The sequence below is a fragment of the Corticium candelabrum genome, chromosome 10 (assembly GCF_963422355.1).
Source record: "Corticium candelabrum chromosome 10, ooCorCand1.1, whole genome shotgun sequence".
Taxonomy (NCBI): domain Eukaryota; kingdom Metazoa; phylum Porifera; class Homoscleromorpha; order Homosclerophorida; family Plakinidae; genus Corticium; species Corticium candelabrum.
The window spans coordinates 3975690-3999234 of record NC_085094.1 but is presented as its reverse complement, the minus strand read 5'-3'; the positions used below and the strand labels follow the sequence as shown (position 1 = coordinate 3999234).

Here is a 23545-nt window from a genome sequence, read left to right as displayed (position 1 = left end):
GTTGTAAAAATAGTTCTCGACGTATGAGATTGAACACAGCGCCATGACGGACGACGGTAATGTCAAGCACTGGAAAAAACGATTATGTTTTGCGATCAAGTGTACTCTTGTGCTGGCTTTACGTTAGGTTTGCACAAAGACGGCTCTTCTAATTCGGAAAATCGATCAGTTGAGGATCTAAGAGCTGGTAGGAAGGTGAGTATTTGTGGGGTTAAATAATAATACAATAGCAATACGCATCTTCGGGGTTGTAGTGGTGAGGGGTAAGGGAGGTGTTGTTGATTTCTCTAACAAAGTGGGAACAGATCGTCAACTCATCTTACCAACCTCATTTTCTTATCTTAAACGTATGAGTTTCTTTTGATTGTATAGTCAGTCTAGAGTTTTAGTTGGTTTGTCTCATACGAAGTTTGCTTATGGACGGTCTACATTTGCTTAAGTATACGGGACTTTACGTTCGTTTATGTACGAAGTGGCTACGGGTACGGGACCGTGTACCCGCAACTTGCTCCAGCTACGGGTATGGCAAACTGGTCACATGACGTGCACGCTGGTCACATGACACTCTCACAACTCGCAATTTGTCGGTACACTGTACGTATACGCATAGGGTTGAGTCGGTAAGTCAACGGAGTTGTCACAGCTAAGCAAGCTATAATCTTAGTCAGCAATAGGTATGTCTAGATAATTATCTATACGTAAATATGGCTATAGCTAGCGTGGTAGAGCACTAGCTACATTGGGCGTGCATGGTGGCAATGTCTGCAAAACCAGTACTTTTTCTTTGGCTTCTGTTTCAGCTCCACCCACTTCATGTGAAACCACTGAAGGCCGTGGTCACACAAAATTGCTTGTGACTCATCATCTAGATCATGGGAACAGTACTTGCAAATGTATCCTTGAGTTTTCTGCTTCTGCGGTACAACTTGGGTCACAAGCAGCCAAGCATCGTGTTGAAAGTACTTCCTGATTAAATGAATGTCTACATTCTCATCCAGAACAGCATCAGTTACCATCTCTGGCCTAGCCTCGACATCTCTTTCAATAAGCAGTTGTTGTGAATTTTTCAGCACACTTGCTGCCAAATCTGCATCCACAAACCATTCCAGCATTACTGCACAATGTACAGAGTAACTAGCTAGATGTGCTTGTTAGTCCAGATAGATACCTACCCTTCTCCTTTACTGATGTGTGCAACTTAGTAAATGGCTGGAGAGTTTTCAGAGACTTCTTCTTTTTTGATGGCAGGCCTATCACTGTTAGTTCGTGTCCTTTTGGTCTTCCTCTCTTTCGATATGTAGATGGCATCTTGATACCTGACATGAACAAATGTAATTGTCAATGCACCAAATACTGAGTACACTCTGATTTCATTTTATAAACTCACTCTGGAGATCTTGTTTGAATTCATTGGCTAACTTTGATTTCTCAAAGTCATTATCCTGTGATTTAACAAGAAGAGATAATGTGATACAAGCAGTCAGAGACAATTCATATAGTTAATCCATCTTTCTCCAGTGCTACTTTAGTGGCTTAAACAGATTTACGTTTTCAATGTGTCTCTGTGTAGACAGATATGTGTTGCAACTAACCAACGGCAGTTAATCAGTCCGTCAGTCAGTGCACAGTGCCATTCAAGGCGCTTTTCATTAGAATTGATCTCTACTATTTGCGCTTAGTTTTAACTTGTAGTTTGCTGTGACCGTGATTCCAATGTCATGGCTAATATTTTTGACTTTTGGTGTTCTGTATTTAGAAATTTGTGTCTATAAATGATTTTTATCAGTCAGTCAGTCAGTCAGTCAGGGAACATGATGAAATAGTTGCTATTGGAGCAGTTGCCTTCATGAACTAAATCTTCATCACAAGAAAGCAGTCTTTAATCGGTACGTAGATAATGAAAGCGGCCGGACATAGTTGTTTTTGACTCTGGTACTGGCTCCAGCATTGACCTAACTCGTAAGTAACCCTAACCCTAACAGAAGGAGGTTCAGAGCTAAGCATATGCATGTTAGGTTGGCATTAGAGGACGTTCTATCCTGACTGGGTCCTTTTGAAATTAGGTATGAAACATGCCTTCAATATGGTTGAGCAGATCTCATATCTTGGATGGAGGAAAGTCTAGTTTCTCAACAATTCTGCCTCATGTCTACCAACTGTATAAGAAGGTCAATCATCTTGTGTATCTGATGGGTAATCATGGAAGTATCATCAAGTCTCACAAGAATGGCCATGTCTTCTCTGCTGCCATGTACCCTATTGTTGTATAGCACAACAAGCTAGGTAGAGTCAAGTGGCTGTCTATTACATGCAAATGGCACAGAAGTTATGTACACGACTTTCTCTTCTGTTTTTTCAGGTAGAAGAACCCGAATAAGCGTCAGTCCTTATTTCAACATTTTAGAAAGAGGAGGAAAGGCAAAAAACAACCAGAAGAGATCATGTAACTCTTCTATCCTTTAGAAGACTGTAAGAGGTAAGAAATGCACCTCATATCTGTGTACCATCTGTTTATTTATAGTAGTATTGTATAAATGTAGTTTATCATACGATGGGCGTGCTATGTGGCTTTATAACCCCGTTCTGAGTGCCAGTAAAGCCATATTGCCCGCTAATGATATGATAAAGTATTTATAACATGGTCACGTGACATGTAAGTATAAATGAGAGTAAGATAATAAGCGGAAGTAACTTATTGCATACTTGCTGTGCAATACGCCATATACACCACCTCAATATGCGCTTGTGACTGGTCGCACGTCACATGACCATGGTATAACATCCAATATGGTGTGGTGAAGTAAAGGATACTTTGGAATACATCACGTGATCGTTAGACAATCTGATTAGTCAATATGGGATGTTCTATACATGATAGAAATGTCTTGGTAGGTTCAAAACTGCCACCGTACCAAATTCACTAATCACGTTACCTCTAAAGGTCGCATGATATATTCTAAATATTTTATAGCATGGTTGTAATGGGGTCCATGTATTTTATTGACACCTCAACCTCTCAGGCTTATCAACTAGATAATTGGATCTCGCATGTGGTTCTGTCAATTAGCTCATTGATAAGCCTTGAAGGCTTTGGATCAATAACAATGTACATGGATTTCCACGACTCATGCTATAACTATTACATGGTATATTATACTGCTGCTATTTGCCCATGCCGAAATAACGCCCATGCCCATATATACGCCCATGTGTGACAGGTTGGAACTTTCAGCCCGAAAAAATGCTCATACCCGACTATACGCCCATGCCCATGTATAAGCCCAGGATACACATGCGCAGACAAAACAAAATGGGGTCCGCAGAACATTTGTCTCCGTCTTTGTGCGTTTGATGAGCTGGTGTCAGTGTTGAGTAAAAGTGCTTACCGCTAGACTCATGTCTTCATTGCAATTACCAATCTTGATGCTTTTGACTGACTTCAGGCCGACCACTCCGGTTTGCGTGTGTAGTGTAGTTTCTGCGTGTATGCTGATGCTGTACGGCTACCAGTACCTTTGATCTTGCAAATGGATAATTGCAAGCATTTGTGGTATTTCTGTCATCAAGTGTTTAGATGATGACTGGCCAAACGACAGCATTTTGCAACCATGTATACGCTTGGGACCAAAATAACGCCCATGCCCTAGTATACGCCCAGGAAAAAGCGTTTCTTTTCTATACCCCCAGGGCGTTATATTACGGGCGAATACGGTAGTATAGGAGAGTATACTAGTAAATGAAGCTGTGTTTACACCGTCGCTTCACAGCTACGAGCGTATATATTTGCATAGATGTGCCTGTTGTGTGTGTGGTGTGTGTGTGTGTGTGTGTGTGTGTGTGTGTGTGTGTGTGTGTGTGTGTGTGTGTGTGTGTTTGTTTGTGTGTCTGTGTGTGTGCTTATTGTGAATATTAATGCAAATTTTATTAAATTTTTGTTTATCTATTGTCATTATCATTAATTAATCATTATCTAGTTGCTAGAATGGATAATTTATCCCTGCGTCGATGTGATTAAATATAATTAGATAAATCAATGTCTCACATTATAGATACTTCAAATTCAGCACAAGTGACAGAAGTGACATGTTGTGTGTGTGTGTGTGTGTGTGTGTGTGTGTGTGTGTGTGTGTGTGTGTGTGTGTGTGTCTGTCCGTGTGTGTATTTATTGTAAATATCAATGTATATTTATTAAATTTTGTTAAATTATTGTCATTATTATTAATTAATCATTAGCTTAATTGTTGCTAGAATGTAAACAGTAGTTCTTTGAAAACACGTGGATTTATCAATGTGATTAAAGACAATTAGCTAAATACCATCAATGTCCCACACTACTTCGAATTCACACAGCTACGCAACTCTTGCACGGCGCGGGCTTGTTATCTACGTTATGTCTTAATTCTGCATGTATAGCGCTCTTGTATCACTGGAAGTTAATAAATTAATTAACTATTGAGATGGACATCATTATCATACTTTTATTGAATCGTCGCCATCTTTCGTTCCGCTAATTCGTTGTAGCTAGAGATCGGTGTACGTCTCCTAGCTGCATAGAAAATACTGTGAAGCGACATCATGTACATCTAGTGACCGGATCCATAAGATATTAAGCAGCGTCAACGTTTCCTACGAATCTTTCTTGCAAGACGACGTCGATCGTTCATCATCAGTCCTACTTAGAACATATTGCTCTCTTGAAGATTGCTTATGACATGTTGGTGGTACCTATGCAACGGTGCTTATCTAGGTGCATGGTCCCATGGGACCCTACCTTGGCTTCTTGAAGAACGATAAATTCGTTTGTTTGCGATTCTTTTGTAAAAAGTAACCAACGTGTACAACTATTACCTGAACTTTACTCTGCGCTTCTCGGTTTGACGACAGTTTGACCGTAAAATGGAGGTTTACGACATCTCGGCTTTTCTGCCATAATGCGCGGGATTGTTACGTCACCCATTGTTGGTCTCCCAAAAAACTGCTGATTGGCTCAACAAATTCCCAAGAGTGATTCACGCTGACAAGTTAGTATTACGTCACTTACGTTTCGCGTCCCAAAACGATAGCTGATTGGCTGACAAACTCCCCGAGCGTGACACACGCTTACAAACAAACATAGGTGCAAACATAGCGACATACCGACAGACAGACCGGAAGTCAATTCAACCCGTTTAGAGTGAGCTTCTCGCGAAGCAGTCCACCACTTATTGTGGTGTCCTTCTTTTACGCTCGTAGCTTAATTACACTGCAGTACAATACAGTATGCTATAGTATGGTATGGTTTGGTATGGTATGGTATGGTATGGTATGGTACGGTACTGTATAATCAAGACACTACTTTCCTCATAATGGCTAGAAACACTTGTAGTGACTACGTCATACTATGTAGAAGGTTAGTTCAATAATTGCTATCTGTATGTCAGTCATTTGAGCAGATCAAAGAAAGAACTATAGTGATCACAATTCACAATACCATGTCAGTGGAGTATATATTTAACTTACTTGTTGACTCTCAAGCAGTTGTTCTGCTCTGGTTTCTACTACAAACAATGCATTCTTTGTTGTTATACAAAGAAACAACACTGGACTCAATGTCGTATGTAATATCAGGCAGTATGCAGAAGGTGAAGAACATACCTAGTTGTCTTCGGTTTGCCTTTGTAGCATTTGGTGTCAGGATGCAGGCATTCATTTCTGATTCTTGTTTCATTTTTACTGATGGAACTGTAAGTGTCAGAACATATTTCCTTTAAGTATTGCTATTGCCAGTGGCAAAAGAGTTTACCTTGTTGAGCTCTGTTTTTGTGTGTTTCATTTTTTGAATATTGTTGCTTTTCTTTTGTAGAGTCTGCACACATTTAGGTATTTGTCAAAACAAAACTGACACCATTTTGTCTTTAACAAAGTAAATATGTATAATGTGTGTGCCTACTTGTTGCATCAGCATGCGCATGTGTATTTGCTCACATTTATTGGTGTATGCACACAGTTTGTATACATAATGCCACTAGGTCTTACCATTGACTAATGCAACTGTTTCTCCATTTTTCCATGCTGTAACTAATTGTTTCAACAATTCTAATCGCTTGGTAAAGGTTAGTCCAGAGTCTTCTGAAGCTAGGGTAGATAATTTATTTGTGACTCTTGAAACAAGTTTAAATTTCTGAAACTGAAGCAGGGCATACTGCAGGCAATGTTATTGAAGTTCTAGCCATGTAATACAAACCTGAGAGAGTGGTTGTGCTGAGTTATGTGTTTCAGGCAATGAACTAGTAACAGAGACACAGTCGACTGATTGCTGGGAAAATCCTTTGAAAAGACTCTGTGCATTGACTTGAAGTAGTGTAGTGTCCACCTTTTGTCATATAATCCTTCGTTGAATAAGCTCATGCCAGTGTCAGCCCTTGCGGACAGTATATGATGGCATGGGAGCCTCATTGAGAGCCATCCTAGACACTGGCATGAGGTTGCAGTTACTGTAATATTGCCTTCACCAGAGGACACATGATACTGCTGATTCTCTGCACATTTTAATGCTACTTTTGCAATCATATCCATTTGCTTTTCACAAACTTATAGGCATAGGGAGTAAGGCACCGCATATAATGCTTGCTTGCTTCATCAGAGGTTAAATGAAATGCAGTGGGCACTTTCAAAACTGAAAGACTTGCATTACGATCTCGTTCTGACTGTAGTACTCTCAGAATAACAAAGAACTTCTCAGTGAATGTTTCCATGGAGGAAAAGCGGGGAATGACAGATTTTAATTTGGCATTTAGTGATTCAAGTCTATTGTTGGTCGCGTTCAAGAAGTTGCCTGTGCTGTATTTCATACCCATTGTCCATTGCTTACGAATGGGATGCCACTGCTTGTTGAGGTAGTCGAATACAGCTGCAGGAGCGCAGGTTTTGAAACGAGAATACAATTCTGTATATTTTACTTCATTTGTGGCATATGCCATTTGCTGGAGAAGCTCCAAACACATGGTTCTCTGACCTGATGTGATGCCCATTTTTTTCACAAGAAATCTCTCGTCGAAATGACCTGAGAGTGTGGTAGAGGCAAATCAAAAGGTCAGCATTTGGAAAATTCGATGCTAGTACGTCACGTTCAGTCATGTCCTTGTCTGCCATCAAAACTCTGGTAGCTGTCCAGGACGGATTGTTTTCTTTAAAAATAGACATGATTTTTGATAGTGATGTTTCAGTCTCTTCAAGTAACAAAATGCTGCTGCAATTTCACTTTGCCCAATGCCATCTTCTATGAGGATAATGTATAATGGGAACCGCAGCTCAAGAAGCTTGTAGGTGGCATCAATAAATAATATCTCAGGGTAAGCATCAAATGCCTTTTTCATTTGGTCATCTTGAAAATGGACTCCCAATAGTTCTTTTTGGTCATTTGTCATTACATGCACACTTGAACCTACACGTGACCACCCCAAATGCACATTAACAACAAATTCTACGGCATTTAAAACCTACATAATAACCTACCATATTGCTCTGTCAGTTCCTTGACAGTAACTTCTAAGTTGTTACGGGTACTGCCACTTTTCATTAGCGTAGATAGATTGCTCAGGTCCTTTAAAAGAACCACTTGGCCTGTTTCGTTTGACAGTTTATCTTGAACCATCTTCTTGTTTGCTTGTAATGACAGTAACTTTTGCTCTTCTTGCTTGGCATCATTGGAAAGCTTTCTCTGTCGTGGTAGTTGCTTGAAGAGTTCCTATGAAAACAAGAAGGTGCTGTTATTGTCTCTAAAGTACTACAGCCAAGTGCAATGGAATATGCCATGCCTTTTAATTATTGAATGCAAGGATGACAATAATTCTTACCTTGCTAATGTCATGATTATGCTGGAGGTTTATACTTTTGATGGTCAGTTTCTGTCCATCCGTTGATGCTACAATTCTCACAAACATGGGCATTCCATTTGAAAGGTTCTGCAATGTAGTGAAGTTGTACATATAAAGGTGTTGAATAGCTATTACGACAAACAAATGAGACTTACGAGTGATTAGGGCATTTTCCTGTACCCCGTGACTGGAAGTGCTTTCCACCATGAATACAGTTATACTGTAATTCTGAAAACCTTAAGTCAGAATTGAAGTTCTTTTTAGTTGCTCGCTTCTTGGCAGAATCTAGTGACCTGGATCTCCTAATGTAGAGTTGTACAAATGTTGCTCTTTCGTAACTAGAAATGCAGTGCTTTAGTTCTTCAAAGGAGGAAAATTCTTGTCCAGTTGTGAGCTGTGGAACTGTTACAGAAGAGATGTCCAAGTGAGTAGTAGACGGACTCCTTTCATTGCTATTCTCTGTACCTTCGTCACATGGTGCATTTTTGTGACCAAAACTGTCTTCTTCAGTTTCGCAGTCTTTCTGCTTCAGGCTAAGTCTAAGTTTAAGTCTGCTTGCTTGATGTTGATGTGAAATCTGTTTGTTAAAAGACGATGCCATGGGTACAAGTGCAGACTTATCAATGATGTTTGTCACGTCAATAGTCTGAGTGGATATCCAACACGCTAGCACCTTGCGTAGGTAAGGTGAATATTTACTTGATTGCCAAAATAGAGTCAAATTTGACTTTACATCATTCAGAGCCATGTGGGGTGAGCATATACATTCCCAGACATTTGTTGGGGTAAATGCAGAAATTGCAACAAGTGTAAACGCTATTATTCCACATGCCGATGAACACTTTTGAACAGGAAAGTTCAAACAATTTCGAGAACAGATGTGTTCACCATTGGGGCCAAACATTGGCTTATGCATCGCAATCGTGTGATAGAACATTTTCATTTGCTTGCTAAGAACCCTCTTCAGTTCTAAAGAAACCTGCTGTGTTTCGACTGACAAATTGATGGGAATAGGAAAACCTAAGGGATCACAGTAGTAGGTAGTTTCAGCACAGACATCTATTACAGCTACCACCCAGTGATTTCCTGTTAGCAACTTGTTGGAAGCTATGGTGGTCTGAAGTAATTGATTTACTGAAACGTTTAAGATCAAGAATGTAAGATGTACGTTTTCCTTGCCTTCTGCAGCTGCTAAAACAGCTTCGCGCAATCATGTTTTGTTATACTCAGAGAGAACTACGCACAGACAGTCTCTTGAACGTTGATTTAAGACATCAGACAAGTTTGCACAATGTCCTCTGTTAGCCAACGATTGCAAGTCAACATGGAAATTTGATGACTGCTTAAGTTACCACATGTTGTCGTTATGGCAGATGCTGGTTGGTTCCATAACATGTTTTTGAATAGCTGGAAACTTTGGTTGTCGAGTGGTGTCACATCCAAGAAGTCAGGAATGGTGAAATTTGTAGAAAACCAGTTTTTCTCAAGAGTGGCCTAACAAAAAATTAAATGGAGAAACATTAAAGAACATGTTACCCCTAGTGCAGAATTAGGTAGACATCTTCGCAATGGAATTATGTTGCTAACAGGGCTACTGTTCGCGTGGTAATGTTGACAGTTGTGGTACAGTGATATTCTATTAATGTCAGTTGTTGGTACATCCAAGTATAAGAATAGTTAATTGAAAACTGTACTGCAGTTTGGAGCAGTACTGATTACGTTAGAATTAGCACCATATAGTTGCCTAATGAACTGTTTAGATGGCCATGTGGGGCTTGCTCAGCTGACAGGTTATGAAGTGGTGGCATGCAACCCTAATTCCGAAGTAATATCAATTATGAAAAGTTTTCTATTGCACTATTTCTGAATTGCATAATTGTATGGTAGAGAAGCAAAACTGATAAAACTAGTTTCAGAATCTAGAAAGTTGTGACATGATTTTAATATTGATTGATTTAATTGAAAGATTTGAATGTGTGTGATTGCATATGATCTGTCTGATAGTAGTTTGCTTCATTTATATGACTCCTCAACTTTCCTCCTAGGACCATACTTTACTCATGCTGAAAGGAATTTTTTGTGGTAAGCTGATTCTGTTCAAAGAGGAAATTGAGTCGCAAAGTATGAGGAACTAATTCACAGTTCGGAAATCAATCATCAATGAGTGCTTCTTTAGAGGCTTTCTTAGAAGCAGTTGAATTAGGACAAGAGGAATGATATATTTATTGTCGATTCTATATCTTCGTTAGGCGAGAAAGAGGTGACTACTTTATATTTGAAGATTAGAGGTTGCTTTATATAGTGTCTGTATAGCATATGGTAGTTTGCTTTGAGACCTGTTGCTGGTTTTTTAAAAGTATGTTCTGTATCTACGTTGAAGATGTATTACAATAAATGACAGAGGGCACAGAGTGGTGTGAATTATGGTATTTGTTCCAAGTCAGCAGTATTGTTGGCACCAACTGAATGTGTAAACCCTTATATTTACCAGATACATGTGCGTGCATGCTCCTGTGAAGTTCATGTCAAGTGTATGTATGCAAGGGTCAGTACGACAAACAATGTGTTCTTTCTTGCATCAATCAAATTTACCTGTGAGGCGATGGATTTGGCTTCGTGTATTGCTAGGAACTCTCTAATTCCATTAAGATCAAATACACCAAACAAGAATCCAGCAGCCTGGATTTCATCTTTACAGTCACAGTCTTGATTGATCTTTCCGGCTAGTCTTCTGCACACAGACTCACTGGGCATCACAGTACTGGTGTGGGGGTTGCTGAAAAGAGTGCTTCTGGGCACAGTGATGACCTGACCCTGCTCTGGACTCACACTAGGAAACTTCAGTCTACGGCATTCCTGCCTGGTCAGCTCTCTGATAGACCTACGAGTGTGAATCGAAATCGGAACCGCCCACCATGTGTATGTACGGCTTCAGTCAATGATTGTCTAACCTGCCTTTGATTGTCGAGCTTGAGAAATTCGCAAACATTTGGGCGCGAAAGAAACGGGCGATGGTCAGAACACACTTGTGCGGGGGAAATTTACGCGAGTAACTTTGAAGTCTGCACGTGCAGACAGTCACCGGCACGTGCAAACAATGCGCAAGCGTCAGAAAAGCAAAGCTGTCATGTGACCAGCGTGCCGCGTCATGTGACCAGTGTGCCGTAAGCCGGAGCATGTTGGGAGTACGGGCCCGTACCCGTAGCCACTTCGTTTTACGTAAAGATCTCTGTGGAAGGCAGTCGAGTTGTTACTGCTACTAAGGGGCAGGTCATTATCAAGTGTGGGGGCTGGCAAGTTTGCTGTGGAGGCCACAAGTTTGAAATTCAGTGATTTGCAGAGGTAACTAAGCATTTTAGTCATCTTCTGTTGAGGGGTTATAATTTTCAGGTTTTTTGTCAGTATACTATAGACTTGTTTTGTCAGCGGGTTGAATGGAAATGACCAACTGTAAAATCATACCTACTGAGGCCGCACTTGAACCCTGAAACAGGCTACTTTTATTGTACATACATATATGATTATATTTATATATGATTGTGTGTGTGTGTGTGTGTGTGTGTGTGTGTGTGTGTGTGTGTGTGTGTGTGTGTGTGTGTGTGTGTGTGTGTGTGTGTGTGTGTGTGTGTGTGTGTGTGTGTGTGTGTGTGTGTGTGTGTGTGTGTGTGTGTGTGTGTGTGTGTGTGTGTGTGTGTGTGTGTGTGTGTGTGTGTGTGTGTGTGTGTGTGTGTGTGTGTGTGTGTGTGTGTGTGTGTGTGTGTGTGTGTGTGTGTGTGTGTGTGTGTGTGTGTGTGTGTGTGTGTGTGTGTGTGTGTGTGTGTGTGTGTGTGTGTGTGTGTGTGTGTGTGTGTGTGTGTGTGTGTGTGTGTGTGTGTGTGTGTGTGTGTGTGTGTGTGTGTGTGTGTGTGTGTGTGTGTGTGTGTGTGTGTGTGTGTGTGTGTGTGTGTGTGTGTGTGTGTGTGTGTGTGTGCGCATATATATATATATATATATATATATATATATATATCCTATAAAATGCTGAATCAGATAACGTGCTTGTAGGGTGTGTGAAGACTGCTATTGGCTTGTTTTGCAGTTTAGTCGTTTATTTGATATTTAAATCTATAGCAAGACAGAGTGAATGAGTAGTGAGATGTTGATGTTGTCAGAACGCTGACGACCTAAGTAACGAATCGACAGGCGGTTTGATTGGTCATTACTGAGATGAGTTTCTGCACAATAGCATACTTTTATCAAAGTCTCTACTGAAACATGATAACATGGTGTAATGCTACTTTGACATGCTGATAATCATATATTACTAGAACGCACAAGTGCTCACACATCGCAGCAGCAGTAGGTTTACTACATTTGAAGAATGTCTTGGAGAAAATCTCATCTACACTACCTTGTGCAGTAGCATCACTAAGTTTCCAAAATTGGAGGGTTAGCTGCTATGGTTATAAACTTGTATGACCTCATCAGTTGTCTAGAGGGCCACGTGCATGATCCCTTGAAGCCTTTTTGTATGATGCCACTGAGATGTGGGATCAAGTCAGCCTTATTGCTACTAGCTCTCGTGAAACATATTGCATCCTATGTTGCATAAGTAAACCCACAAACTAGTAAGCCACATGTATATCACACATTTAAATGATTTTAATCTGTTGTCTTTTAATAGGGTTTGACGTGTGTTTTTATTACTGATGTAATTTCTTGTTTATACAGAGCTGGTAAGCGAATGAAGCTAGTGACACCATACACTTGGGAGGCTGTATTGTCTCGTGATGGAAACACGGCTGAGTCATGGGAAAAGCTCATTGAAAGTGGTCGGCTCCCTTTTATGGCAATGGTGCGTAATATACGCAACTTTCTCAGAGCAGGAGTGTCTCCAAAGCATCATAGGTCAACACCGATTCACCGCCAGCAACTGACTTTAATAACTATGTTTGTGATACATGTAGAATGGTTCTTGATCGTCTCAATGATACTAATCAGGTATCTAACATTGTGTTCTAGTTTTGTGTGCAACTAAACATCAACTAATTTTTGAGGTTGTTCGATGTCGAATGTTTCCTATTCAATTTGTTTCTGCTTATGATGCCGTGGCTGTAAATTTGAAAACTCTGTCGAGCCTTCACAAAGTGCGTACATTTACAGTTTATGTACAGTTTAATACTCATGCATTTATAACAAATAATATAGACAAAAGTAATGCATCTAAGACAAGAAGTTGCAAGAAGGTACGTTTACATAATTAGGGTGGGTAGCTGGGATGTTTAGTGTTTTCTGTCTATTTGTTGCCCCAGTGGGAACTTATTACATGATGTGAAATGAATTCAATAATAATTATGTTATGTTATGTTATGTACTTTCATCACACCAGACTACTTAGGTGTAGTTCCTTATAGGGGCTGGGGTACACCAACACAAAATACATGAACACAACACACATTAAAGCTACAGACTGCACTAATAATTAGATTTTAGTCCATGGTTTTACGAGCTGTGAACAAGTAGGCATGGCGTATGTTTGGATAAGGATAACCTAAAAATGACATGACAATGTGATTTCTTTTTTCTTTAGATATATTGTCAGTTGCAGAAGAAAGAAAAGGCAAGGTCAGTACTGTTGCATTAGTCTTGCGTAACCAGACCCTCTCCCGCAATCATATTTCCTACCAAATGACAGCGGGAGAGAGTCTGCCTATGCACGACTGCTGTGGCATCACGCTTAGCAGCAAATCCATTCCTTGTCATTGTCAAAATTTGGTTTAGAAATCAGAATGATAAAATTTTTATCAACGAGGTGTTATTGATGATGCCGGTATAAAGAAACGACTTTTAAGCAGAAAGAAGCGTGTCAGAAAGCAAGTAATGCTATTGTAGAGTATATATCTGTGACTCTAATGCCAACCTTCAACATTCTATTATGGAATGACTCAATTAAAATTACGTACACCATAGACAGTGGCATAATAGTCTTCAAAATAATTTAAGGAATTCCTGCTATCCTTGTGTACAGTCAGATCTTGTTGTTCTGACCATGTTTGTCCCACTCATTTCTGTCAGACTAATGCGACTGTCAGATTTTTTATTGGTAACAAAATACACAGTGACCGTGTAAATTGGTTTCATGTGTACCTTCGTCAGAAGTGAGGGTGTCAAATGATCGGGTGTCAGAATAATGAGGTCTGACTGTACTAACATTTTTAGATAGCCGTTTGGTAAGATTCGTTGTGTGAAGGAATTTGGGTGACTATTTGTTGCTGTAAGCATGATGTTTAGTATGTTGATCAACACAGTGACTTGAGATCGCTGACTGCAGCAGCGAGTCTGCGTGACTTTACTTATAGTATTTTGTCCTCTTTAGATTCAAACCAGGACTGGCAGGTCTCAGATTGTGCTGCCTAAACACATGCCAAACCCTAAATTGCTGCAAGAGTCCAGAGAAGCCTTGAATTTATGTGAGTGCTTCTTGAATGTCGTGGGAGTTGTCTGCTTGCATTTGTGTCAAGTACGTATGTTTGATATTTAGGCATTGTTTGTGCAGCTAATCATAATGTTCAACGTATTGAGAGGAAAACCATCGTTTTCTGTGATGTAAGTCATAGCATGTGCAAACGATGGTCGTCCTACTCAACTAAGGTATCATGATGTTTCAGTTAGTGGGTCATGTTGCATATTTGATATTTATATTTATATCGTGTAGAGCACTGCTCGGCGATTGTATGAGGCTGCATTACTGATTGCATTGATGGTTCACCGTGCAAGTGTCGAGTGTGACATTTGGTTGTTTTCAGAGACGAGTGTTCGGCTACAAATTGATTTTTCTCTTGGACCTCTTGAGAATTTGAAGATCATTGAGAAGAAATATTGGGTATGCTTGAGGTGTGATGAGGAGATTTTAATTTTATCAATTAACTATTGTACGTAACTAATATGGCTAGATAGGTTGATATCAACTGTGTTTTTACCATGATGTGATTATTAAAATTTAATTAATTAAAACAAAACATGGAACCTAATTTAAGTACCTTAAGTTTATTGACAACAAGCAGATTGTTTTTCTGAAGTAGAATGACAGGACTTCTAAGTTTGCCAAAAAGACTGAATTAACTTGCTATTGCCTCACATGCTTCTACACTCTATGTGACTGACCTCTCACATGTAAAAGCACTGACACCAAGATACCTTGTACTGCAATGTCTCAAGTTTAATTAATGAAACAGATTTCTGAGTTTCCAGAGTAGTCAGTGGGTCTGTAATGACCTGTAAGTGACATTAATTTTTGGCTCTAGGTGCAACCAGGCAGTGGCTGTTCTTTGGGAATGACGACCAAGTTTCCGTTTAGTGTTATAGACAAGTTGATGAGGGATCGGAGGTCTGTACTTTACAGTTCCGACATATCGATTACAGTCTGAGCAGGTGTTTTTGATACAGGGCTGTTGACCAATTTGTTGTGCTTAGTGATATGCTTATTGAATCGTCTGTTCATCCCAAAGATTTTGTGAATCCTCTTACTGACCAGTTGAAACGCTATAGACAATGCTGTAACAACGATGCTGTCTTTGTATGTGTGGACTTGAGTGGTCAAGGGAACAGCTTAACTGATCCAGCTGGAAACGAACTGTATTGCGGTGATCGAGAGGTAAGATAAATTTGTATATTGTTAACAACGATGCAGGCACTGCATTATTAGTAAGCATTTGAAATTATGGGAACAGATATGTGAAAACAATGACTGACAAACAGAGAGACAGACAGACAGACAGAGAGACAGACATACAGATCGAATACTACTAAAACTCTAATGAATGATGTTCTGATTGTCTCTTTCATTGTCGTCCAATTCTTCATGTCCCTCTGCAATTCTTGTAAGCTTTTTCATTATTACATTGGAATTGGACTTCTGAAGGCATATTAATAGTCTCTTTGTCCATTGTCCTCTAAACTGTGCTTCACTTGATCCACTTTCTACATCTCTGGCCAGCTGGTTCAAATATTTGTCTCAGTAGATGGACATTTAGCTTAGCAGTTTTTCCCTAGTGTTCTTGTAAAATTTTGGGTTTTTGTGTTCAGTGGCGAAATAAGACAGACAGACAGACAAAGTTGGTTATCTAAAGTTGTATTTTTCATTTATAAATTAGTAAACTCTAAATTTATCTAAGCTACCTTTTGGTTTCAGCATCTCAGCTTTGAAATGTGACACAGGCAAACTTTCACTAAAAAACACAGATACGGACAGACAGATGGACAAACAGAGAGACAGAGAGACAATTAAATAGCAAGAGATACTATACTAACAAACAAAATCATATATGTGATAGTGCTAGGAGCTAACTTTGATGTGATGATGTGTCGATGTGATACTGCTGGAAAAATACGATTTATTATAATTGTCTTTCGGATGCTGTGCACCTTGTATTGTGCTCTAGGACAGAGATGTTCTGATCACTGGCTATAGTGACCATATATATACTTCAGTTCCTAGCATTGCAGGGATCTCCTCCACTAGATGCTGTCGAAGCATGCACAGTACACAGTTAAAAATACTTGCTCTGAATGCCAACACAATCTATTGTCTATTGATCACTACTGCCAATAACTGGAAAGTTATCATGTAGTAAGCAATGTACTAGAGTCACTTCAAATCCAAGCAGAGTACATATAATTACTCCTAGCAGTTTTTCCATAAGAGACATAGACCTATTTGATTTGATGAAATAGTTATTGATTTGCATGTGATTATTGACTTTATATCATTCCTTGCCTACCAAGTCTATATATGCCTGTTCTGCTGATGGTCGATCTGTAGGTACTGTGCTCAAGCATCTTGTAGCAAGATCTTGCCAGAGTTGTCCACGAGTACCATCAAACTTCTGTTTGAGTACCCACTGTGCAATATCTTGTGGCAATCTGCATGAAGTGCAATCTCTGACTCTCCTTTGATTCCAGATCTCCCACATCATAACACCAATGCTATACATGTCAGAAGACAACGAATAGGGAAGACAGTCATACACTTCTGGTGCCATGTAGATATCTGTGCCAACAACTTGAAAACCAGTGATCTCTGCCTGCCGTTTGGCTGTTGCAAAGTCTGCAATTCGAACATCGTCGTGTACTGTCAACTAAACATAAAAAGGTTACTACACCAACAATATTGACAGATAGATTTGTTGTTACCATGACATTCTCAGGTTTGAGATCTCGATGAATCATGCTACGTGTGTGAAGGTATTTGACTCCAGCCAGAATTTGCTCCATCATCTTTTGAACTTTTCCATTGTGATTAAATCTTTTGTCATCTGCTTGTTGTTGGGACCTTGATATAAAGTCAGCAAGACTTCCTCCTCCACACCATTCAAACAGTAGTCCAAGCTTTAGACAAGGTGAAGGAGACAGCATGATTGAGCCAAACAACTTCACTAAATTTGTGTTTTGGAGTTGACTGTCTTGGAGTTGACTGTCTTGGAGTTGACTGTCTTGGAGTTGACTGTCTTGGAGTTGACTGTAAATACAGAAACATCTACTCAATTATTTTTCTTTATTATATTTCTGCTAATGTAAAGTACCTGCAGTTGCAAAATTCTTTCATAAAATCATCTGCATTTGCACTAGTAATAGGCTTTTGCATCATCTTTAGAGCAGCTTCTGTTTCATCTGGCAAAATTACCTTGGTGACAACGCTAAATGCACCCGTCTTGTCACCAACAGACTCTTCTGGTTGTACTTGGTTGTGTGTATAAAGGTGAATATCTAGATCGAGCTCAAATTTTGCTAGTTTCCCCTTCAGTACTTGACATTGTAATAGTATCATTTCATACTCATTTTCATTGCCTTTTAGACTTCTAGCCGCTTCCACCTGATGTTTTAAATCATCAAATCGATTGGGAAGGTTCTTTTGAATTACTTGGACTTGTGGACTCGTTCCATTCAACAATGCATTGACAAGGTCTTTGAGGAGTTTACAATCTTTATCCACTACATTTCTGTGAAGCTTTTCAAAAAGATTGTTAACTTGTTGCTGTTGTAATTCAGCAGCATCTAAACAAAAGTATTCTTGATCTTCTAAACTGGGCAACACATTGGCTCTGCAAACATCATCATCACATTCTAGACGAAGCTTGGACAGCAACTGCATAGCATCTGCAGTATCAGAACCACCAATGTCACTCTTCAGCATATTAAAATTGACTACAGCAGGTTCTACTTTGTCAGCAAGTTCACATTGTGCCCACGTACAGATTTCTTTATAACCTTCATAGTCACAAATGATCTTGAGAAAATTAGATTTCACCCGTTCTGCCAAAAAATGAGATGATGCAGAACCAATTTCCTGCTGACTTTTCTGGGTAATATCAGTGATAGACTTCCATGCTGTCTCTTGTTGTAATTTTGAAACATGTTCGCAGAGTCGGGGAATAAGACTTTCAACTTTCTCTCTTATTTCCCCTTTAATCTCCTCATTACTAGTGACTCTTTTTAACTCTTCTAAGTTTTTTGTGTCACTTTCGATCTTCTTGTCTCTGCTACCTTGATCCATTTTGGAACACCGCAAATAGTTCTCAACTATTCGCTCCAACTCTGCCAACAAATTGTATACTTTCCTACAGAAAGACAGATGAACAAAAATGTCCAGTTACGGCTTGCTCAGTTGCAATCACTGTTTAATTATACTGCACAAGTACATACTGTGATGTCTTTCTCAGCATGTTGACCATTCCTTTAGACAACATAGATAACATCTTGTCGCATACTTTTTTCATGTCTTCAGTGGTCTCTCCTAGTTCTTGAACTCTGGCTGCTATTCTAGCATTCAATGTAAGCAGCTGCTGATCACGATCAAATCCTGTCCATCGCTTAGACAGACGCTCTTTCACAATGTCGAGGTATTTTTTAATAGCTCCTTTTCTAATCTCGTCCTCTTGCTGAAGCTTGTCCCATTTATTTGCCACGAATAGAGCTGATCCAGGCACAGGACGAACCTTCATGCTTTTAATTATTGCCATGAGTAAACCACCGGCCTACAGTTTTCGAATGATTTCAGTAGCAATGACATTGCGACTTAACTGTACTTGACCCACCTGTGCAGCTTCTTCAGCAGGTTGACTTGCATCTAGTATATAAATGTATCCACACGCTTGACTTTGTTGACACTCTTCAGTAATCAGTCGAGCAGCATTGTCGGTACCTTCTGACTCTGTTACTCCAGGACTGTCAATCAATGTAAAATCCTACAACAGAAAAATGAAAAAAATGCTTTAAATGTTTAGAATGCTGCCATGGAATTGCAGGAATCGTGATGCAGAGTAGACTATTCAGCTGCTGTTGGCATTTAACATGTATTTATGTGACAAGAACCATTTCTAATACATAACATAGCTTAGATTGTCAGACTCATTAAACTTAACAAACCAGGTGGTACATGGTTGTTTCGATGCCACAACCTGATGATCTGCATTTTTTGTGATCTCAAGCGCAAATGTAACATTCATCATTAACATATCATTCACCAAAGTCACCAAGGTCATTAATGTCACTACAAGTAGCCACTTGGTAAGTTCTCATTTGAAACGTTCGCTCAACATACTGCATATCTTATGGCAAAAATAGTGAAAGTGACAACATACAACAGTTTTACAATCATTTTGTAACATCAATGAATATATGATGTCACTTTTTACCTTTAAGAATTCAAAAGGCCAGAAGATCTCTGCTTTAGAACATGCTGTAGCTTGGTCAGGTACACCACAATGTGAAACACAGTCCCATAGCTCTTTAGTCTGGTCACAGTCCGTGAGATCATATTCTTTTGTAGTCGGTCCTTCTTTTGAAAAATGCACTTTGGCAATTTTGCGATCTCCATATTTGACTTCGCAAAGTGTAGAAGTTGCTGCATTGTAGGATGTTGGCAGAACTTGTTGCCCCAGGAGAGCATTGACAAATGTGCTCTTTCCAGAGGATGTGCTTCCTACTCAAGAACATGAAATCACCAAAAGATAAAGTGCAAATGTGTTGAGTAAATTACAAAACAAATTTCAGTACTTTGAGTTTCATTGCATATAGAAACTCAACAGGTAATGAATGACTACAAGAAATTAAATTCTTGTAAACATGCAGAGTAGAAATGAGATGGGTTCTCACCGTAGTTTTTTCTACCATGGCCATAGAACTTAGTTAATTAACTGGAAAAGATGAGAGCTCTGTGTATAGGAAAAATGAGATTATAGTGAAATGTGCCCCACCCACTTTCTCCATGTCACTAATCCAGATTCAGTAACATGTTAGTACGACAAGAGATAAGGTAGACTGCAGTGGATCACCGTTCATATGACTAGCAATGGCAACTAGAGACAGCTAGCCACAACTTTGCTCCACACAACACAGAGGTATAGAAACAGCAGACTGATCGAACCACATACTCTCCAAGTCTTAGCTTAATTCTATTACCTGTAGGTCAAATTAACAATACATTGGTTAGTAGTGACTTGGTATACAGGCCAATATACATAGCGTTCAACTCTGTTTTGTTGGGGGAGGGGGTTGGCAAGGTTGTGCTTTTATCAAATTGGTCTATCTAGATAATGCACCATACATAAATATGATGCAAATTTTTAGCAATTGTACATTAACGAGTCCATACCTGCGACCAACAACATGGGTTGTCTTTCTAAATTTTCTTTGACTTCATCAAAATCAGCCTTCTCCATCCAGAGACTAGTTTGACATATCCCCAATTTCTTCAAAAATGGTAAAGACAGCATTTCGTCGTATAGGAATTCTGATACTTCATTAATGAGATTGCCAAGAGTAATTTTCTCTTCTTTAAAGTCAGCAATGATGTCCTTTGCACTTGCCATAGGCTGTCAAAAACGGTTCATGAAATAATTATTATGACATTGGGAACTATTGGTGAAATATCAAAAATCAGAAAATTATAATTTATTGCTATCTAACTAGCATATAAGATTTCACCTGCTCTGAAGGTCAACAGCTCTCTTACAAACTGTTAATAACTAAAGTTATACAGCTGGCTGGCTAGCTTCTACGATTAGGCAAAGAAGCTGATGTTTGCCAATAAACAAATTATAGCATATAGGTCTTGTCCACGTGCAGCTACAGTTAGAAAGATGAAAAGATCAAACTCACTTTACATTTGTTGTCAATACCAAACCATGCAATATTACCTTGTGACATACAAGTTTCAGGCTATTACTATAGCAAAACTACTCAGTTGTTACTGAATTGTTATACTGAGTTCTTAGTGCATCGCCAGATTTTTTGACAAATTAATTAACATTGTGCGATTACATACTGAACCTTATGCATTACCAATGCTCCCACAAAAACTTCTCATCCAAAAAATCTAGCTGCCAGGTCTAATTAATTGCTTAATCAATTCAACAGTAAACTGGCTAAACACCCAGACTAATTTTCTGACACGTGAAATTTTCAATCAGCTTTGTCCTGCACGGAGGATTAAACATCCACAGATTACCGATAAACAGTGATTTTCAATTTAATCAACGTGCTTTAATATGTGTGCCGCTATGCCCCTCCATGATGGGCAACTGGGGTTTTTACTATAAAATAAAAGTGTGTCAACTTCTTATCAACTTCACAATGATTCACAGGAGCTCCTTCTCCACATTATGTTTACGCACAGTACACTTGACTTACAGGTGGTTTCTCACTTGTGCCCTGACGCTCGTGAATCAGCTGAAAGATTCTATCTTGGCATTGAAAACGTGTACGAAATGGAGGTTTCTCTCCCAGGCTATCTAAACAGTCAATCAACTCCATCAATGACATGTCGGCCACTTCAGCTGGAGATATTCTATGCTTAGTGCTTCTATTGCCCATTGTTCAAAGCGAGTATCTAGAGCCAGCAACTAGCCTCTCACAAACATCCGCATACAGTACGTTGCAGACTGATTGCCTAGAATGAGCATAGTCATATAGGGTGCGTTCGAATACTAGTTCCAGTTCTAGAACTGGAACTGCCAGAACTGTTGGAACTCTTGCTAGCAATCGAACGCTTAGAATTGTCAGCAAGTTGAGCATGCGCAAAGGCTCATACTTCCGGTTAGCGTCAATTCGAAGTAGCATGACGTTTCGACTCCATTTGTTGTAGTCTGTTCGAACATCAGCAGTGCTTTCGCTTTCGGTTTTTTGGAGCTGCTCGCGCCAAGAAGGTCACTGTAATCAGTCCCAAATGTCGTTCTTCTGGTGTTCGGCAAGCCAATGGTCGCCACAAGTGTTCATTATAACAAACAAGAAGGTCCACAACGGCCTCAGCATCTGTACCCGTCATTTCACTTCGTCAACCTCCGGGAATTTTGCATTTAGGGCGTGACAGTTCCAACAATTCCAGCTCGCTAGGCAGAACTGCTAGAACTGTTCTGACAGTTCTAGAACTGTCAGAACTACCAATCGAACGCTATAGAACTTTACTCCCCCCTACAATTCCAGTTCTAGAACTAGTATTCGAACGCACCCATAATAGCCACACAGAGATCTAACATAATAAATGCAATATATTTAGACAAGAGACAGCTAGATAACATCTGATCAAAGAAAGGCTTCTCTTTCATCTGCATCCAGCTTACCCTAAGAGATTAGGAATTCATGTCTAGAAAGCAGCAGACAACCTAATATAAAGATGGTGGTGTGGTCTGATTGTAATGATAATGCATGTGCTGTGGTCACACTAATTAGCTAATTAACCTATCAATTACATAAGTATGCATTCTCGTACCTACATGTATGCTGCATAGATATCACTACAATAGGTGTGTTCACACTGCTAATGAATCTGTTTTCTTACTTGGGAATGTTTCAAACTTTTGGTATGCTGACACTCCGGGCCCCCATCTTCAAGGTCTACGACTAGGGATATAGTCTAGGCTACATGGCGCACGTATCCGAGTAGCGTTTTCTATCGAATCAGTTTCAGGGAGCTTCAAACACGTTCACAGCTAGCTAGCTTCTATTGCATGGTTTCTAAGTATGACCGACCCCAATTTACAACACTCATTGTACAAATCAGATTCTAGACAAGTGTACGCGTAAATTCGTAGATGACGATCACGTTATACCGCAGAGTACACATACCTGTGCGCCGCACCCGGAGACCGCCGAATCAGGCTGTATCGTAAGTGTTAACTAGCCCGCGTTGTAGTCTAAGCCATGATACACCCAGATGGCTGTCCGAGATCAGCGCGTTTGGTAATGTTTCCATTGCAAAAACACATTGTTTTGGACTTACCAAAATTGTGTGACCGAAGTTGACCATGTGACGTTCGCACACACTCTCGCGACGACTCTAGAGGCTGTGCTGACTAGTATAGTGTAATACCAAACAACTAACGCAACAACAACGAGTGAGCAACCGCTAGACTAGCTGACAACAGACTGACTAATCAACTCAAACAATACAGCTACTAGTAGCTAACTACAGGTAGCAAAAGGCGTGGGCGTTACATCTCACCACGCGCCACAACCAAAATGGTTTGAGATATATCGTCGTCGTCGTCGTCGTCATCATCATCATCCGTATTCTCTTGTGGCGCGTGACCATGCATCTAGCGATATATCGATGATACGATGATGAAAGTCCGCCAAAAATTGACAAAAAGGGGTAAAGACTAAAATTTAGGTCACTCTACAGCACAACATCTGTTTGAAAACGAGTGCACTTT

General features: G+C 39.7%; 3 protein-coding genes, 1 long non-coding RNA gene and 1 pseudogene across 4 annotated transcripts; 2 read left to right on the top strand and 3 right to left on the bottom strand.

The window, feature by feature from the left end:
- Window positions 1-5: 5 nt before the first annotated feature.
- On the top strand, window positions 6-10273 carry LOC134186105 (uncharacterized). Its single transcript, XR_009970901.1, has 5 exons — window positions 6-56; window positions 128-195; window positions 2064-2283; window positions 2360-2476; window positions 9902-10273. It is a non-coding gene; the product is annotated as an uncharacterized LOC134186105 (long non-coding RNA).
- LOC134185957 (uncharacterized) lies at window positions 735-1326 on the bottom strand (the record flags this gene model as incomplete). Its single annotated transcript, XM_062653849.1, has 2 exons — window positions 735-1114; window positions 1173-1326. Coding segments are annotated over 2 exons (534 nt in total), but the record flags the coding sequence as incomplete, so codon positions are not given.
- LOC134185954 (zinc finger SWIM domain-containing protein 1-like) lies at window positions 6205-7588 on the bottom strand (annotated as a pseudogene).
- Window positions 10274-12516: 2243 nt separating the features above from the next.
- On the top strand, window positions 12517-15552 carry LOC134186116 (uncharacterized). Its single transcript, XM_062654036.1, has 10 exons — window positions 12517-12743; window positions 12803-12836; window positions 12893-12982; window positions 13426-13460; window positions 13617-13712; window positions 14212-14305; window positions 14377-14486; window positions 14551-14718; window positions 15140-15222; window positions 15282-15552. The coding sequence occupies exons 6-10, from the start codon at window positions 14257-14259 to the stop codon at window positions 15496-15498; spliced, it is 627 nt and encodes a 208-aa protein (XP_062510020.1). The 5' UTR covers window positions 12517-12743; window positions 12803-12836; window positions 12893-12982; window positions 13426-13460; window positions 13617-13712; window positions 14212-14256; the 3' UTR covers window positions 15499-15552.
- A 511-nt stretch (window positions 15553-16063) lies between these two features.
- LOC134186082 (serine/threonine-protein kinase 17A-like) lies at window positions 16064-17268 on the bottom strand. The gene is made up of 2 exons (XM_062653996.1): window positions 17028-17268; window positions 16064-16972 (listed from the first exon to the last, which is right to left on the bottom strand). Exons 1-2 carry the CDS (start codon window positions 17247-17249, stop codon window positions 16601-16603), a joined length of 594 nt encoding a protein of 197 aa, XP_062509980.1. The 5' UTR covers window positions 17250-17268; the 3' UTR covers window positions 16064-16600.
- Window positions 17269-23545: the final 6277 nt, after the last annotated feature.

What these genes read in the sequence shown, in the direction of transcription:
- LOC134186116 (XM_062654036.1), top strand. Translation starts at nt 14,257, where the DNA reads ATGCCAAACCCTAAATTGCTGCAAGAGTCCAGAGAAGCCTTGAATTTA. An exon ending in CAGAGAAGCCTTGAATTTAT is followed by an intron (nt 14,306 to 14,376) that starts GTGAGTGCTTCT and finishes TTTGATATTTAG; the next exon opens with GCATTGTTTGTGCAGCTAAT. An exon ending in GGTCGTCCTACTCAACTAAG is followed by an intron (nt 14,487 to 14,550) that starts GTATCATGATGT and finishes TATATCGTGTAG; the next exon opens with AGCACTGCTCGGCGATTGTA.
- LOC134186082 (XM_062653996.1), bottom strand. Translation starts at nt 17,249, where the DNA reads ATGCTGTCTCCTTCACCTTGTCTAAAGCTTGGACTACTGTTTGAATGG. An exon ending in TCAAACCTGAGAATGTCATG is followed by an intron (nt 16,973 to 17,027) that starts GTAACAACAAAT and finishes TTTTATGTTTAG; the next exon opens with TTGACAGTACACGACGATGT.